General features: G+C 39.8%; 1 protein-coding gene across 1 annotated transcript in view; it reads right to left on the reverse strand.

Moving 5' to 3' along the window:
* Positions 1–3,067: 3,067 nt before the first annotated feature.
* The window catches only part of ZSWIM6 (zinc finger SWIM-type containing 6), a 212,939-nt gene continuing 201,411 nt past the window's right edge, over positions 3,068–14,595 (reverse strand). Inside the window, exons 10-14 of the mRNA XM_053590125.1 lie at positions 13,144–13,279; positions 10,046–10,203; positions 9,199–9,362; positions 7,596–7,677; positions 3,068–5,793 (exon numbers count right to left, since the gene is read on the reverse strand). Coding sequence (XP_053446100.1) covers positions 4,931–5,793; positions 7,596–7,677; positions 9,199–9,362; positions 10,046–10,203; positions 13,144–13,279 — 1,403 coding nt within the window. The 3' untranslated portion in view covers positions 3,068–4,930. The remainder of the gene's footprint in view (positions 5,794–7,595; positions 7,678–9,198; positions 9,363–10,045; positions 10,204–13,143; positions 13,280–14,595) is intronic.

Here is a 14,595-nt window from a genome sequence, read left to right on the forward strand (position 1 = left end):
CTTGACTTTCCAGATATGCAGACTCTGGTCACCATCCCCATTGACACCACCAGGCCAAGAGCCACAATTCTATTTTTTTGCCTATTCTAATAAGGGTATAATTTGTCTCTCTGCTTTTTTCTTGCTGCCCTAACCATGCAGCAGCCAGAGAATGGCTTCTCATCTCACTTGTAAGTCAGATTGTGGGATGCCTCTACTTCGGATCCTTCAGAAACAAAGAAAAGTCCTTACTACGGTCCACAAGCCCCCAGGGGAGCTGCACCTTGCCTGTCTGGCTCTATCCTACTTCCTCTTCCCCTCTCGCCCTTCACCCTGTGTGGCTATGGTTCCTTTGCCGGTCGGTGTCAGGTGAGGCTAACACATTCCCACACCACACCTCTACTTTGGGGTGCCCTTGCCGTTCCTTCTGGCTCAAACACACATTTGCCAGACAGCAGCACAGCCAGCTCCCTCCCTTTCACTGCATTAGAGGTCCTTGAACTCAGAATCGCAGCCCTCTCCCTGCTTTTCCCTATCACAGATGTCACTAGGTAACACATTTCATGCCCTCCTCCTACTAGAATGCGTGCTCCCTGAGAACAGGCATTTTGTTTTGTTCATTACTTGTTCTCTTGGCAGTTGGCAACATGCTCACCACATGGTGGGCACAAAGAAAATGTTTGCTGAAGGCACCATTCAGAATCTAATACATTGCCTCTTTGGCCCAAGCTAGACTGAATTGGTCCACAAGCTGGTATAAAACAATTCGTCTCAAATTTTACTTCAGTCACACATTTTCTTAAATGTATCAGATTACTTAGTGTTTTTTCTTACATTGTACTGTGTGCTCACTATTTGTTCCTGAACCAGATGCAATTTAACAACTTTTTTAGCCATTTAGAAAAATCTCAGTTCTCTTTGGCTACTATGTTGTACTATTAGAATACTGTGACTGCTAGCCGGGCGTTGTGGCGGGCGCCTGTAGTCCCAGCTGCTTGAGAGGCTGAGGCAAGAGAATCGCGTAAGCCCAAGAGTTAGAGATTGCTGTGAGCCGTGTGATGCCACGGCACTCTACCCGAGGGCGGTACAGTGAGACTCTGTCTCTACAAAAAAAAAAAAAAGAATACTGTGACTGCAGTGACTTCAGTTAATTTTTATTCAACTGACTTATTAATATTTGAAAGCAATGAAACATTCATTTCCCCCCTGAAACTATAGCCCTTCTTCTCAAGTGAAATCACAAATCAAGAGTAGAGAAATGGAGAATTCCAGTCCAGGCCCCAAATTAGGAACAAATTCTCTTGCCTTTGAATCATCTAAGCTTGGCTTTCTGCTATTCCAATTTTAACTACCTCAGGACTTTCTCTAGCACTGACTCATTGGAAGGTAAGAAAACATGTCCATATCAAATCCATTTGTCTACTTGGCCACAATCAAAGGCTTGGTGGTTCCAGCATGTTGGCTACAATGGGGATGTGGAAGTCATCTGAGTTCATTTGTCTGTCAGCCTTGGTCTTCATTTCCATCTCAATTCTGAAGGTCCTCAGTAAGTGTAAGGCCTCGCTGCAAAAACAGCCAGTGAACACTGAATAATTTCCATAGGGAAACCTCAAAGTCCCGGCTATCAGGAGTCAACTTTCTTCTTCCTTTGACGGCACTCCTTCTGACTTTTTAGCAGTCCACTTCATCATGAAATACCCTAGCGCTTTAGTGGGCACACACAAATTTGTATTTGCCTTTGGGCAGCCTCAGCTTTCAAAAAACCACAAATAATCTTACAAAAACGAACCAACCCTCACACCATTTTATAATTTTTATTTTTATTTCTACCTGGCATTAATGGAATTTTAAATGTCACCGTGGATTTATTTATTTTAACTTTCACCTATTGACTTAACCTCTCGACGTTTGGAATTTGCTAAGACTAGATGTCAAAGAAAAAAAATATTTCCAAGGACTGAGTATTCTGAAAACTGTAGCTTTAAAAAAAGTTATTTGTTATTCTCACTTCTGGGTATATATCCACAAGAATTGAAAGCAGGTCTCACAGAGGTATTTCCATACCCATGTTCACAGCAGTATTAGTCACAATAGTCGAGAGGTGGGAGCAGCCCAAATTTTCATTGACGGATAAATAAACAAAATGTGATATGTGTAAACAAATACATACAAGGAAAAACTATGCAGTCTCATAAAGGAAGTCCTGTCACATGCGACAACATGGATGAACCTGGAGAATGCTGTTAATTGAAATAAGCATTAAAAAGACAAAGACTGTGTGATTCCACTTGTGTATCTACAGTCAATTCAGAGAAAGAGAAAATAGAGTGGTGGTGGTAACAGGGGCTGAGAAAGGGGAGAAAGGGCACTCATGTAATGGTAGAGAGCAGTGGTTCTCAACTTTCCCAAGGCCGCGCGGCCCTTTAATACAGTTCCTATGGGTTGTGACCCACAGGTTGAGAACTGCTGCTACAGGGAGTTTAGTTTTGCAAGATAATTCTGGAGATCTGTTTTAGAACAATGTAAATATACTTTACTGAACTATACACCCCAAAATAGTTATGTGATAGGGTTTTTTTACCACTCACTCACTCACACACACACACACAAATATTTGCATCATTTTGCATACAGATCTTTGATAGAGAAGGGGCGATCTACATGCCCCTCATGTACACATAGCATTTATCTCTAACGATGTGTTTTCTTTTGAAACCCCCCACACACAAACCCCTCACAAACTTAGCCTTTATTAAGTGTTTCAAGTATTGAGCATCCTACGTTATAGTTGATTGGCTAGGGAAGAATGACGGTGTGTATGGACTGGAAACAAGTAGGATATTCTGTCTCGTATTTTATCTTTGTGACTATCTAGCTCATGCTTACATTCTCCAGGAAGCAGACAGTAAGCTGCCAAGATCTGATTTTGTTCACCGTGCTTATTTCCTTGGAAAATGGCATGTAAATATTTACTGGATGAATGAATACAGTATTAAATGAATACAGTATTAAAATACAGTACTAAAACAGCCAGGTCCATGATCACCAACTCAAGTGTAACAAGAGATATACCATAAAGGAGGCAGAATCAACTTTCAAAAAACTAATTTTAATCAAAACAAAAATTGTTGATCATTAACAAGTTTATAAAACAGTGATTTAGTTACATAAATAAATTGATATCAGTGTATCAAATCTTAATTACTTTCAACTTCATGAGCATGTTTACATGGGTGATGAAGTACAACCTTTTTTTTTTCTTTTTACCTATTATAATAAATAAAATGGAGCGCATGAAATAGTTCTTCTAAACAAAAATACCTACAAACATACCTCTAGCATGTTCTCTAATGAAGGGAACAAGAGACACTGGACAACTTTTGCACCAAAACATAAAAATTGCTTTAAAAAGCACAAGGTTACAGAACCATCAGCTAAAGTAAAGACACTATACTGTAACCAAAGTTGGTATTTAATAATATAATGAACAGTTTGGTAGTTAGATCTCCAGTTTGGTTATTTTAAAGCATTAAGACAAGGCAAGATAGAAGGCTGCTTTTGTTTGAGTAATTCTAGAGAAAATAAAATATATTAAAAAAAAAAAAAAGAAAGAAAACTGAAAAGTAGAACAGTCATACCTACACAACTTTCTGTCCTGCACAAAGTCAAAATACCTATGCAGAATAGATATATAATATATATAATGTTATTTGTGCACAAAGGTTAGCTTATTATTAGCTCACTGCAAAGGCGTAATGTATCATATGTCAATTGTTTTGGAAAACATTTTGCGTTTTGTGTCAAGGATATTTCTTTTAAGTTTCCTAGGCTAGGAGGCACGAACCCCGATTCCGGCATATTGTATATTCTTAATGCTAAGGCTTGCTGCTCCGGCTGTGTACTTTGTTGTCCCTCTTCATTCTGGTGCCTGTTACGAGCATGTGTGGTGGAGTAGTTGTTGGTGTGTGTGTGTGTGTGTGTATACATATATATATGTATACATAAGTTGTATAAATATATATACATATATCATTCCTCCCCATAGATCTCAGTCCAACCGTGCAATCCAAACGGCGGCTCTGCACAGACGCCCAGCGTGGAGTCCACCGGCTGAGCCAACCCTGAAGCAAGGCGCACTTTTAGTCCTTCTGATAGGTTTTCTCTCAGTTTTTTTTTTTTTGTTGTTTGTTTAAAACCAAGCTACTGCAGCTTCAAGTATTTTGCATTACATAGAATATTTTTTATAAATTAGTTAATGTTATATTTTCAATATTCAGACATATACTATAATATATATACAGTACAATAAATGCTCTCATTCTTTTTTTAATTTTTTTTTTTTTTGGATAAATCCCTGAGAATGTATGTTGACAGTCGCTAAGTTTCCACATGCACAAGCATCGTGTGCCATGCTTCTGGACGAACAGCACTGCAAAGCCACATGGGTCAGCCTTTTACTATTAGTATTTCACTTTGTCGGTTTGTTTAAATATGCTGAGAATGTAAAGATGAGTTACAAAGGAGTAAAGCTGAATCCATTCGAGGTACTTATCACAGGATGGAGGTGTTTTGTTTGGTTTTTAAAGCCATTTCAATTATTTTTTTTTTTTTTGAGGCTGTGAACGTATACAGAAAACAGGAGAGCTATGTGGACTTTTGCCACTTGACAACATATACTCAGTGTAAACCAAACCTTTTTAACCTCTCTCTCATACGAAACCAAAAAAATAAAAAATAAAAATTTAAAAAAAGGAAAGAAAGAAAAAGGGAAAAAATTTAAAACACACAAACTTTCACAACATGACAATTTAGTCTGCAAACGCAATATAACTATACACATATAATACCGGTGTGGCTCTGTTCTTTAAGTTAAAAAGGGTACAAAGGCAGGCTCAAGTAAAAACAAACCATCCCTCCCACCCCACCCCCCACCCCATTCATACAAGTTCTATCAACCAAACCTCTCCCGAACCAACATCATCAGTTTCTTTTTGCCTTTGTAGATTTGTTTCAGGTTGTCAATAAACTGTGTAAACTGGATGTGTCCATCATGCGCCATTAAGAAGGTCTCTCGGGCCTTGCTGAGGAACTCTATGAACTCACTATAGTGCCGAGGACTGATGTGTGTGAGCCGTGAGTGCGTGGTGTTGATGTAGGCCCCAATCGTGGCATCCAAGAGTTGCCTCAAGGGCGCTTTGTCCAGTGACATGAGCTTACCAGAGTTCCTCCTTCCATGAAGTCCCACCATGCCAGGAGTGGTCAGAGTGCACCTGCGCAAAATGTCTGACAGTACCGTTGCACACTTGACACTCTTGACCACCAGAGGTATTATAGCTGCAAGCTCATTTTTACCAAGGGAGTGGCTGAGTGCACAGGCCCACAAAACGTCATTAATGGCAGGGTGTGTGTCCTGATTGTAGCTCAGGTTGAGATGGGTCATGGCCAGGGTGGCCAGCTTGTAGGCCCTCATGGGGTACCCGCGGTGCTCCATGTACCGTGCTATTGTGAAGAGCTGTGTGTAGCTCATGCCGGTTGTAGCAGCATCGAGAACAATTTGGTACGCCGTCTCGAAAGCTATGTGATCCTTTTCACAAAGGGTTAGCGCAGAGAGGGCACAGTTCTGTGGATCCTTCATGGCACACTGCAATGCGAGTGTCCGGGCACTGCTGGCCAGCTTTTCCTGCTGGTGGCAGTCCAGGTGGAGGCGGACAATGGTGCTGTTGGACATCACGGTAGTTGCAACTATGCTCGTGGCCTCAGTGGGAGTAAAGAGGGTAAACCAGCTCTGCATGATGCTATCCAGGGCATAAACACCTGCAAGGAACACAAACGGGCCCTATTACTGACAAGGAAGCTGCCCAGAGGTCTTGCCTTACTCCCACTTTTATCACCAGTGCTTACATGGTTGACTATCACGGGACATAAGCCAGGCCAGAAAATCCTGTAAGGTAATGTGCCTGGGAGCAACCCTTTGGAATAAGGTCATAACGGATTGTTATTCATCAAAATGCCTGTAACAAACATGAACTTCCTATAATAAAGGACTAAACCTCAGTAGCTGATATTTGTACTGTGCAGCTTGCCATTTCAGATGATGGCTGTTTGCTAATGAACTCTAGTTCACTGGAGCCCCCTGTCAGTTACCCACTACAGAATATGAGGAGGAAAAACTGCAGTCTTCACCATAACAAGAATTTTACATGTTGTGTATGTTTGTTTCTAAGTTTAAAGTACACATAATATAAAATTGTATGACACACAAAGAAGCAAGAAAACGTGGCCTGAAATCAAGAGAAAAAGTCGCTAGAAGCAGATCTATAGATGACTGTGATGTTGGAAATGGTTGGCCAATTCTCTAAAATAACCATTGTAAGCACCCAAATGCACCCCTTGTAGGAAAATTCTAAAAGTGAGTGATTTGAAAAGAAAAGTACCAAATCTCAGAAAGAAATTGGGTACAAGGATAAAAGAGTTGTGTGGCAATTCTTGTGTGTGTGTGTGTGGGGGGGGGCAATTCTTAAACTCGTATTGTCTTACCAAAGCATGACTTTAAGAATCTAAACATAATATTTACATTGAGACCAAGTTCCCGTTTTCCAAAACAATAAACCATTACCCATTAATAAAAGTAAAATAAGAAGAATGATTTTACAGTATCTGCTGTGTCAGTATCTAAATACTGAGATGGCAGTGTCTTCTCAGCAAGAGGTGTATATCCTTTTCTGATGCAAATAGGAAGAAAGAAAGATAGTTTAACCAACATTTATTTTAAATAGCCACCATTAGTTTCTGTTGGCATTCTTGCTGGAACTGTACAATTTGCTTTCTTATTGACCTATTGTCGCAGAGGGGAAATACTTGGCTGAAGGGCCTCGCAAATTACAGCTTATGGGGAACCAGAGGATATTCTTACGGATAACTGCAATTTCTCACACATATCAAAGCTAAACCATACCTACTGGACATCACTTCCCTGCTGGATACCATGATGTTTGGATAATGAAGAAAAAACTCAGTACAACAAGGCAACTTTATATGAACAGAATTAAATACTCAGTGATTTATACATTCATTTTTAATTTAATTTAATTTAATTTTTTGAGAAAGTCTCACTCTGTTGCCTTGGGTGGAGTGCCATGGTGTCGTCATAGTTCACAGCAACCTCAAATTTCTGGGCTCAAGTGATCCTCTTACCTCAGCCTCCCAAGTAGCTGGGACTTACAGGTTCTCACCACTACACCCAATTAGTTTTTCTATTTTTAGTAGAGATGGGGTCTTGCTCTTGCTCAGGCTGGTCTCAAACTCCTGAGCTCAAGCAATCCACCCACCTCGGCCTCCCAGAGTGCTAGGATTACAGGAGTGAGCCACCATGCCCAGCAACTTATTCCATTTTAAATAAGAGGTTAGAGCTCCACAAATGTGACAGTTTGTATGATAAACAATGCAAATGTGTAAAAGTGAAGGTTGTGGGTGGGAACGAAGAAAGCCCCATAGGTTGCTGGAAGGAACAGCCTTGGAGAAGTCAAGGTAAGAGAGTGAAAATGTTCTTGTATCTGTAAATGACAAGTTAGACCCTACTTTGAGGTGCCTGAGAAAGCTTCTCAGAATTTACCTACCCACTTCAGTAGCACACGTCACCAGCCACCTCACCATCTCCCGCCGGCGCCAATTTAAGGTTGACAGTGTCATTCGCATAACCTGTTAAGAAAGGGTAACAAAGTGTTTTGAAAAATTATCCTACGTCAATGGGAAAAAAGTCTATCCTAAGATAAAACTACTAGGAAGATGAAAAGCATCATTTAGCTTTATATATAAATTTGGGGTTGTCTATGGCTTCCTGAGGTGGCCTTTGTAGCCTGGGAGGCAAGAACTGCTGTCCTGCTGGGCCTGCTGACCAGATGTGGTGTACCGGGCAAGTCTTTCATCCCTTTTCTCATTCAACGGGCTAGACTCAAGCATTAAAGATGGTCCATGCCCTCTTCCCCTCTCCAGCTTTAACATTTCCCATGTCAGTTTCATCTTTGGTATCATTAGGGATCCGATTTTGTTTTTTTTAAATAAGAAGTCCCCAAACAAACTGATCTACCTTATCCTACTTCCCCCATGCTTTAAGATTCAAATGTCTGGGAAGTAACATTCCTGAAGCCTCAGAAAGGCCCTGTGGGATCCTTCTTAGGTTCTACAAAGAAAGACCCCGCCACTAAGGTCTGCTGTTTACCCAGAATTCCAAATAACCGGAAAGCTCATATTATGGTGCTACCTGCATCATAACTTTAAGATGAGGCAAAAGATAACAAAGGGAGCCAAATAACAAGAACTTATTTTTAAAAAGAAACTTCTAAACTGTCACTGTACAACTTAAAAGCACTATCTTATACTTTCTGCTTATCCAGTGCTCTCTGTCACAGTGGCAGGGACAGTTTCCACTTCTTTAAACTCTATGAATCACTATAAAGGAGAATATGTAACTAAAACAACCAGATGAATCACTGAACCCTGACATTCTGTTCCCCATCCTGTAGGGACTCAGGGTATAACAATTTCTTTCACTGCTTTTTAGTAGGAAAAAAAAGCAAATGTTCATAGAGACTCCAGGAGAAAAGCAGAAATGCTTTAGTTCCTGGTTTATAGGGTCATCTGTTCAGAGACGATACGGAAGCAAACACCTAACTGCATGACTAGCTCAAAATGCTCTTGGCATTGTGTTCTACTGAAATCCGAAATTCTGGCCCCACAGCCCTTCCTTTACTTAATTTTCCTTACTTTCCTTCCTTACTTTAATTTTCTCAGAGTTATAAAAAGGAGCTAGAACGGTCCATCCATTATGAAAATGCAAACATCAATAAAAATTCATACTTCCTCTAAAAATTTAATCCTAAAAATTCAATCTTTATTATAAGCACTAGCTTTATTTAAGTCTCTTGCTAGCAATAATTTTTCTCCATTCACTCCAGGGAGAAACAATGATGTTAAGGCTGTAATTCAGAAAATGATTTTTTGATTGAAAGACACAAATAAGGAAAGTCCCCTCCTCACACAACGGTCTGGTTCAGGGGGGAGAGACCACAGCTCTGAAACACAGTGCTGTCCCGCAGACTAACGGACATGTGCTCCTGAGTCATTTACCTGCACAAAAAAATCCAAACAAAGAAAAACAACCCTCAAAGGCAACTTCACTTAGCAGTCTTTGAGGCCCAGGAAAGACTGCCAGTTGCATACCTGCAGGCCCAGTTCCAGAGACACTTTCAAAAGGGTGATGTCTGGCAAACTGTCCATGAGAGTTGCTATTTTAAATGCATCTTGGGCAAGCTTGAAGATGTGTGACGAGGAGTGAATGTTTTTCTGGATGGATTCTAATACTGTTTCCAGCCTCCGAACATCGCCTGCAACGAACAAGGGAAAACCAAACCAAATAGAATCAACGCAACACAAATAGACCAATAAAAAAGAAAAGTGTGTGTGTGTATATATATGGATATGTATGTATGTGTGTGTATATATATATATATATATAAAACCATACACACACATACGCACAAAGAGAGGGAAAAAAGCAATCAAAACAAAATTTAAAAAGTGCAAGTTAACCTACCTAACATGCTCACAGACGGCACAGATGTTACAACTAAGGGTCCCATAGTTACTACAATGTCTATGAATCTCAGCTCCACACACCCTCCATGACCAAAAGCGGGTATGAACCAGAACCAACATAAGATAGTAAACAGTTCTTCTAGTTCTTATGTGTTGGTGAATATTTCAGGAAGAAAAAAATATAACCACATTATTTTCTCTGCTTCTCAATCTCAACCATTTCCATTTTCTTGGCACAACAGCTCATCTAAACTCTGTTGGCCGCAACTTTAAGGATGCGGGTAAGTGAGGAAAATGCCAGGCTCAAATTAGTAGCACCTGTTTTGCCTCATAAGCTAACATCTAAAGAAAAGGATCCCTTACAACCTGAAATTAACACCACTATCGAGAATTTGATAGAAAACATGACCCTTAAGAAGGCAAAAAAGGCAAACTAACCCAACAAGTAAGAGGCCCCAGGACAATATATTACCTTTGGCTGCAGTTAGCATGGTGGACGCCAGCTCACACTGCTGGGATTCGATGTGGCTTAGAGTGAACCAACGAGGGTAGCGGTTGGGAACAACTGATGCAATGTGGTGTGGGCGAGTGAGGTCTCCTGACGGAGCAGTAGATTCCAATACTAGTAACCTGCCATAAAAAGACAAGGAAGGTGGCCCCCAGTTATTACCTGTCCACTGCCTTGGCCACAAAGACTGGCCGGCAGAAGCCAGAGAAGGGGGTAGATGCTGGGAGAAACTGTCCAGGCTCCAGGTTCAGAAAGAGCTAGAATGGCTACACTCTGCTATCTGCATGCCGAACATCCGGATTATTTATTTCCTTTTAATAATAATTAATTGTTCATCATCCAAACCTTGTTAATTGCTTACCACCCAAACTCAGGAGATTTCCCTCCTTTCACATCATTCAGAAAGTAACAATATTGGGAGAAATCAAAATATGTAACAATTAAGCCTCTGAAACACAAGTCTTGATGTTTATCTACCATTTTTAAATCTTATCATTTAAAAATAAAAATCAACAGAAACCAATAGTGAACAGATATTTAAGACTGAGACTACACATTTCAGGGAGCAGGGGATAATTGAGACCAATACGCTTAACCTATTAAAAAATAAGAGGGGAAGTAAAACACAAATGACCTGCTTTCCATAAATTCATACTTCATGCAGAATCATTTCCTTAGGACTTCAAAAATTTGAAGTTAGTATGTGTTCTGCAATCATATTAGAAAAGATGAATGCAACTGATCCAAGCATCTGTCCCTTAACAGTTTTGCATAAATTCTGTGCAATTTCTCATTTTAATCAATCTATTTTTGATTAAGAATATCTTGACAAAAAACAATTCTTGAAAACAAAGTACATGCTTAGTGATCTCTTTTAAATATAAGTACCAAAGAGATAGGTAAAGTAGCTACAACAGAAATAATTCCTATACAATGATGAAAACACTGGCCTTTGTTCAAATACACATCAGTGTCAGGGACTGGGGACCAACAGGTGTTAGCAGGTCATGGAGTCATGCTGGCCTCCAGGCCCCACCCCAGAGCAGTCAGTACTCTAGTGAGCCAAATGACTCACCTTTCCCTTTTATCTAGGCAGAAAGAGATGTCAGCACTAGGGAGAGTGGCGAGGTAGGCAATTAAGTAATAAGAATAAATTGGCAGGCTTACTATTTTAGCTTTTTAAAAAACTCAGAACGTCCCTGTATTCACAGGCAGATCTTGCCAGAGATGCCCGTGGAGAAAACTAGTCAACGTACCTGGGAAAATGAGAAATGAGTGCCAAAGATGCCCTCGCTTGGCCTCCCCTTTCCAGAAGGACTAAGAAGCAAGAAAGCAAGCTACACCTCTCCTTTCCTTCTTACTGCCCCAGCTGCCTTGAAATGCTCTGGTAGGTCACACTGCCTCCATTCCATGGCAGGCCTTTGGCTGGGTTAGTGGTGGCAGGTGGAAGAGAAGGGTGGAAGAGAGTCCCCTGCACCCTGCTAGTATTCCCATCAAAAGCTGCCTTGGCAGCAACTAAGATCACGTGAGCTTCTGAACATCAGAAAAGCAGGCCTTTCTGCTCGGCACATACCCTTACATAAACCAAACCACACAGAAACCTTATTTTGTCCTTAAACATTGCCAGTGGCAGTAGCATCTGGCGGCATCATAACATTAACATCTTTCCTTCTAAGACAAGAGTAGAATTCCTTGGATTTGAGTCAGTATAGAGCTGAGCATATGTCTTCCTAAGACAACTTCCATGTTAGCTCCTAAAAATGGGAAAAGGAATCTACTTATTATAAAATAGTCCTCTAAAATACAAAGTGAGTGGTATGACACAATTTGTTGGGAACTCTTGCTTATGTTATTGATTTACTTTGGGGATTTTAAAAATAAGCACAAGAGTTTTTACAAGGATTCTCTAATAGGTTGGTAAGATTTCATGTTGCCACAGAAAGCGTTATCAAATTGAAGAACATGAGCCTTAACACACATGGACACACAAGTGTACACACGGACACACAAACTACCCCCCATCATTGCACACAGAGGCTTCCTGATAGATATAAACCATACTCAATACTTTCAGTGCAGAGTATGGGGACCACTGGTAATTTAAAGGGAAGGATTTGGTTTTGAGTTTATTCCACTGATTACAGAGATAGAATCTTTGATGAAAAGGTTCTTAGGAGGTCAAACTCAGCTTTTAGGTCAGTACGTGGCTTGTCTTTAGGTAACAATAAGGCTGTCAACCTGCAGTTTCTGTTAGAAATGTAGGAATGTGTTATCCTTTTTTTTTTTTTAAAGGAAAAATAGAAAAAGCTGACACTTCAAGAAAGGCAGATATTCCTTTTAGGTCCTTAAAATTTAAAGGTTACATAGAAGATTAAAAAATATAATCTTGAACTCAATAAAACACTCTTCCTTGGACAAATTTAGGATAAAAATAATTATTCGGTGAGTCAGCTTTAAAAAGGAATGGGCAAATAAAAAGGCGAGTGGCAAAGAACATCTTCCAGTTGTTATTACTGAAAAGGAGGCTCTGATGAAGAGCAGGAAGCAGTCAGAGCTGAGCCGGCAGATCTGAAGGCCCTTGAACAGTGAATCCTTCAACCCACACCCATCTGTTCTCAGCCCCCACAGACTACCCATGCGTCTTCTTGCACTGCTGCTGGAATGTGGGACTACAGCAGGCATGAAGGTCTCCCCTCAATTATTATACTCACTCAAATGTACTTACTATTTACCAGTTTCAAAAATCTAATTTTTTCAAAACAATTATTTTGAAAGGTTTCGATGGTTGCTGTCTCGTGATTCAATGTGGCCTAAAATTGTGCTCTATTCCCAATGCTAGCTTCAAGAAAAAGTAGAAAAAAGTAACACATGAGTTTGACAGCAGTCAAGGACACAATTCTTCCCTCACTTTAAAACAAAAGTAAAACAAGCAAACAAATCACCTTCACAACAATCCAGGAAGCGTAAATAGTTTCTTTAGATTTTCTGCTGCCCATAAGAAAGATGAATGAATGAGGAAATCAGTTGACAGCCATGCTTCCCAGTGGGCTGTGAGTACTTACCGCATTGCTCTCAGTGCAATTTTGTATGCCAATTCAGCATCATGAGGTAGGAGAGAGGTGAAGAGATACTTGGCAAATGTGTGCATTGGAACACTCTCCCGATGGATTATTTCGCCCAAACCACTATATGGTCCGGCTGTGGGAAGAGAGCACACACACTTTACATTACTGAAAAATGAACTAAGACCTCTTCTAAATTATACTTTAAATTTTTCATGTAAAGTTGTAATATATATAAGCTAATACATCATTACGAATTTAATCTAATTAACATAGTAGAAATTAATACAATTCTTAGTCAAAAAAGATTCTCTAGGGTATAATGTACAATACAGTCTTCATGAACCATCAATCTCCCAACTACCTCACAGCTAAAAGAGGCACAGCTTGTTCACAATACAGGTTTCCCAGAGAAAGGAACCCCGCCTGAAGCAGAAAACTTCATTGACTCTGAGAAAAGTCCTCTCTCAATGTGTCCAACATCTGGGCATCCAGATTTGCCAATGTCCAGATGATCCCACAGTGTAACTCCGGGACCCACCCCTGGGTGTGGGAGGATTCCCAACCACAGCTTTCAATACAAAGCCTTTGTACACTGTTGCTTCTAATAAGCAACATATAGATATCAATAAACAGAAATAGATATTAATTTCCAGAAAGTGACTGTTAACAAAAAGAATAGTCACCCATTTGATCCACACCACAGGCAAAATATGAGAATTAAACTAACTGGAAATTTACTACCCTTTGGGCTCTAGAAGGCCAATGTTAAAAGCAAAATTACATTTAAACTGTCAAAATTCACTTCTTAGTAAATTCTGACAGGCATGGTGGCAGAGCTGACTTCCCCTGTGTGCTCCTTGAGAGCTGCTCTGAGAAGGGCAACACAGACTTTTAAAATAAATTCTGAAAGGAAACCACAGTAGTTAGTTCAACCACTTTGCACTTAGGTACTTTGAGGTTTAGTTACCGAAAGGGTTTAATAAATTCATTTCCATGTCACCTTTGGGTAACATTTGTTTCACAATTTCTAGAACTATGAACCATGACACCACTGCTCAGAGGATATGCTATATTTGTTTTCCATGAGAAAAATGATTCTGGTGAACAGTTTAGAACGCAAGAAATGCAGTTCAGAAGAAATGGGAAGAGGAGTTCCTGAACTGAGTGCTGTGTGGGAGCAAGATACATTCTAGACTATTTTAATGGAAGTTATTTTGTAAAATCCTATTGGCTTTTTGGTTAGCATTTTTTAATTATTCAAGTATTTTAAAAGTCACATAAATTATTCATTTTTTACCTAGACAAATTAAAATTCGATCTAAATTTCTAATTTTACTAAATCCATTAATCCTTTCCTTTAAGACATTTTAAAATGTTTTGGTAATTTAATATTCTTTAAAAGTTGACATGACATTACACTTGCACCTCAGTTGACTCAGGAAGGCTACA

The sequence above is a fragment of the Nycticebus coucang genome, chromosome 1 (genome assembly GCF_027406575.1).
Source record: "Nycticebus coucang isolate mNycCou1 chromosome 1, mNycCou1.pri, whole genome shotgun sequence".
Lineage (NCBI taxonomy): Eukaryota > Metazoa > Chordata > Mammalia > Primates > Lorisidae > Nycticebus > Nycticebus coucang.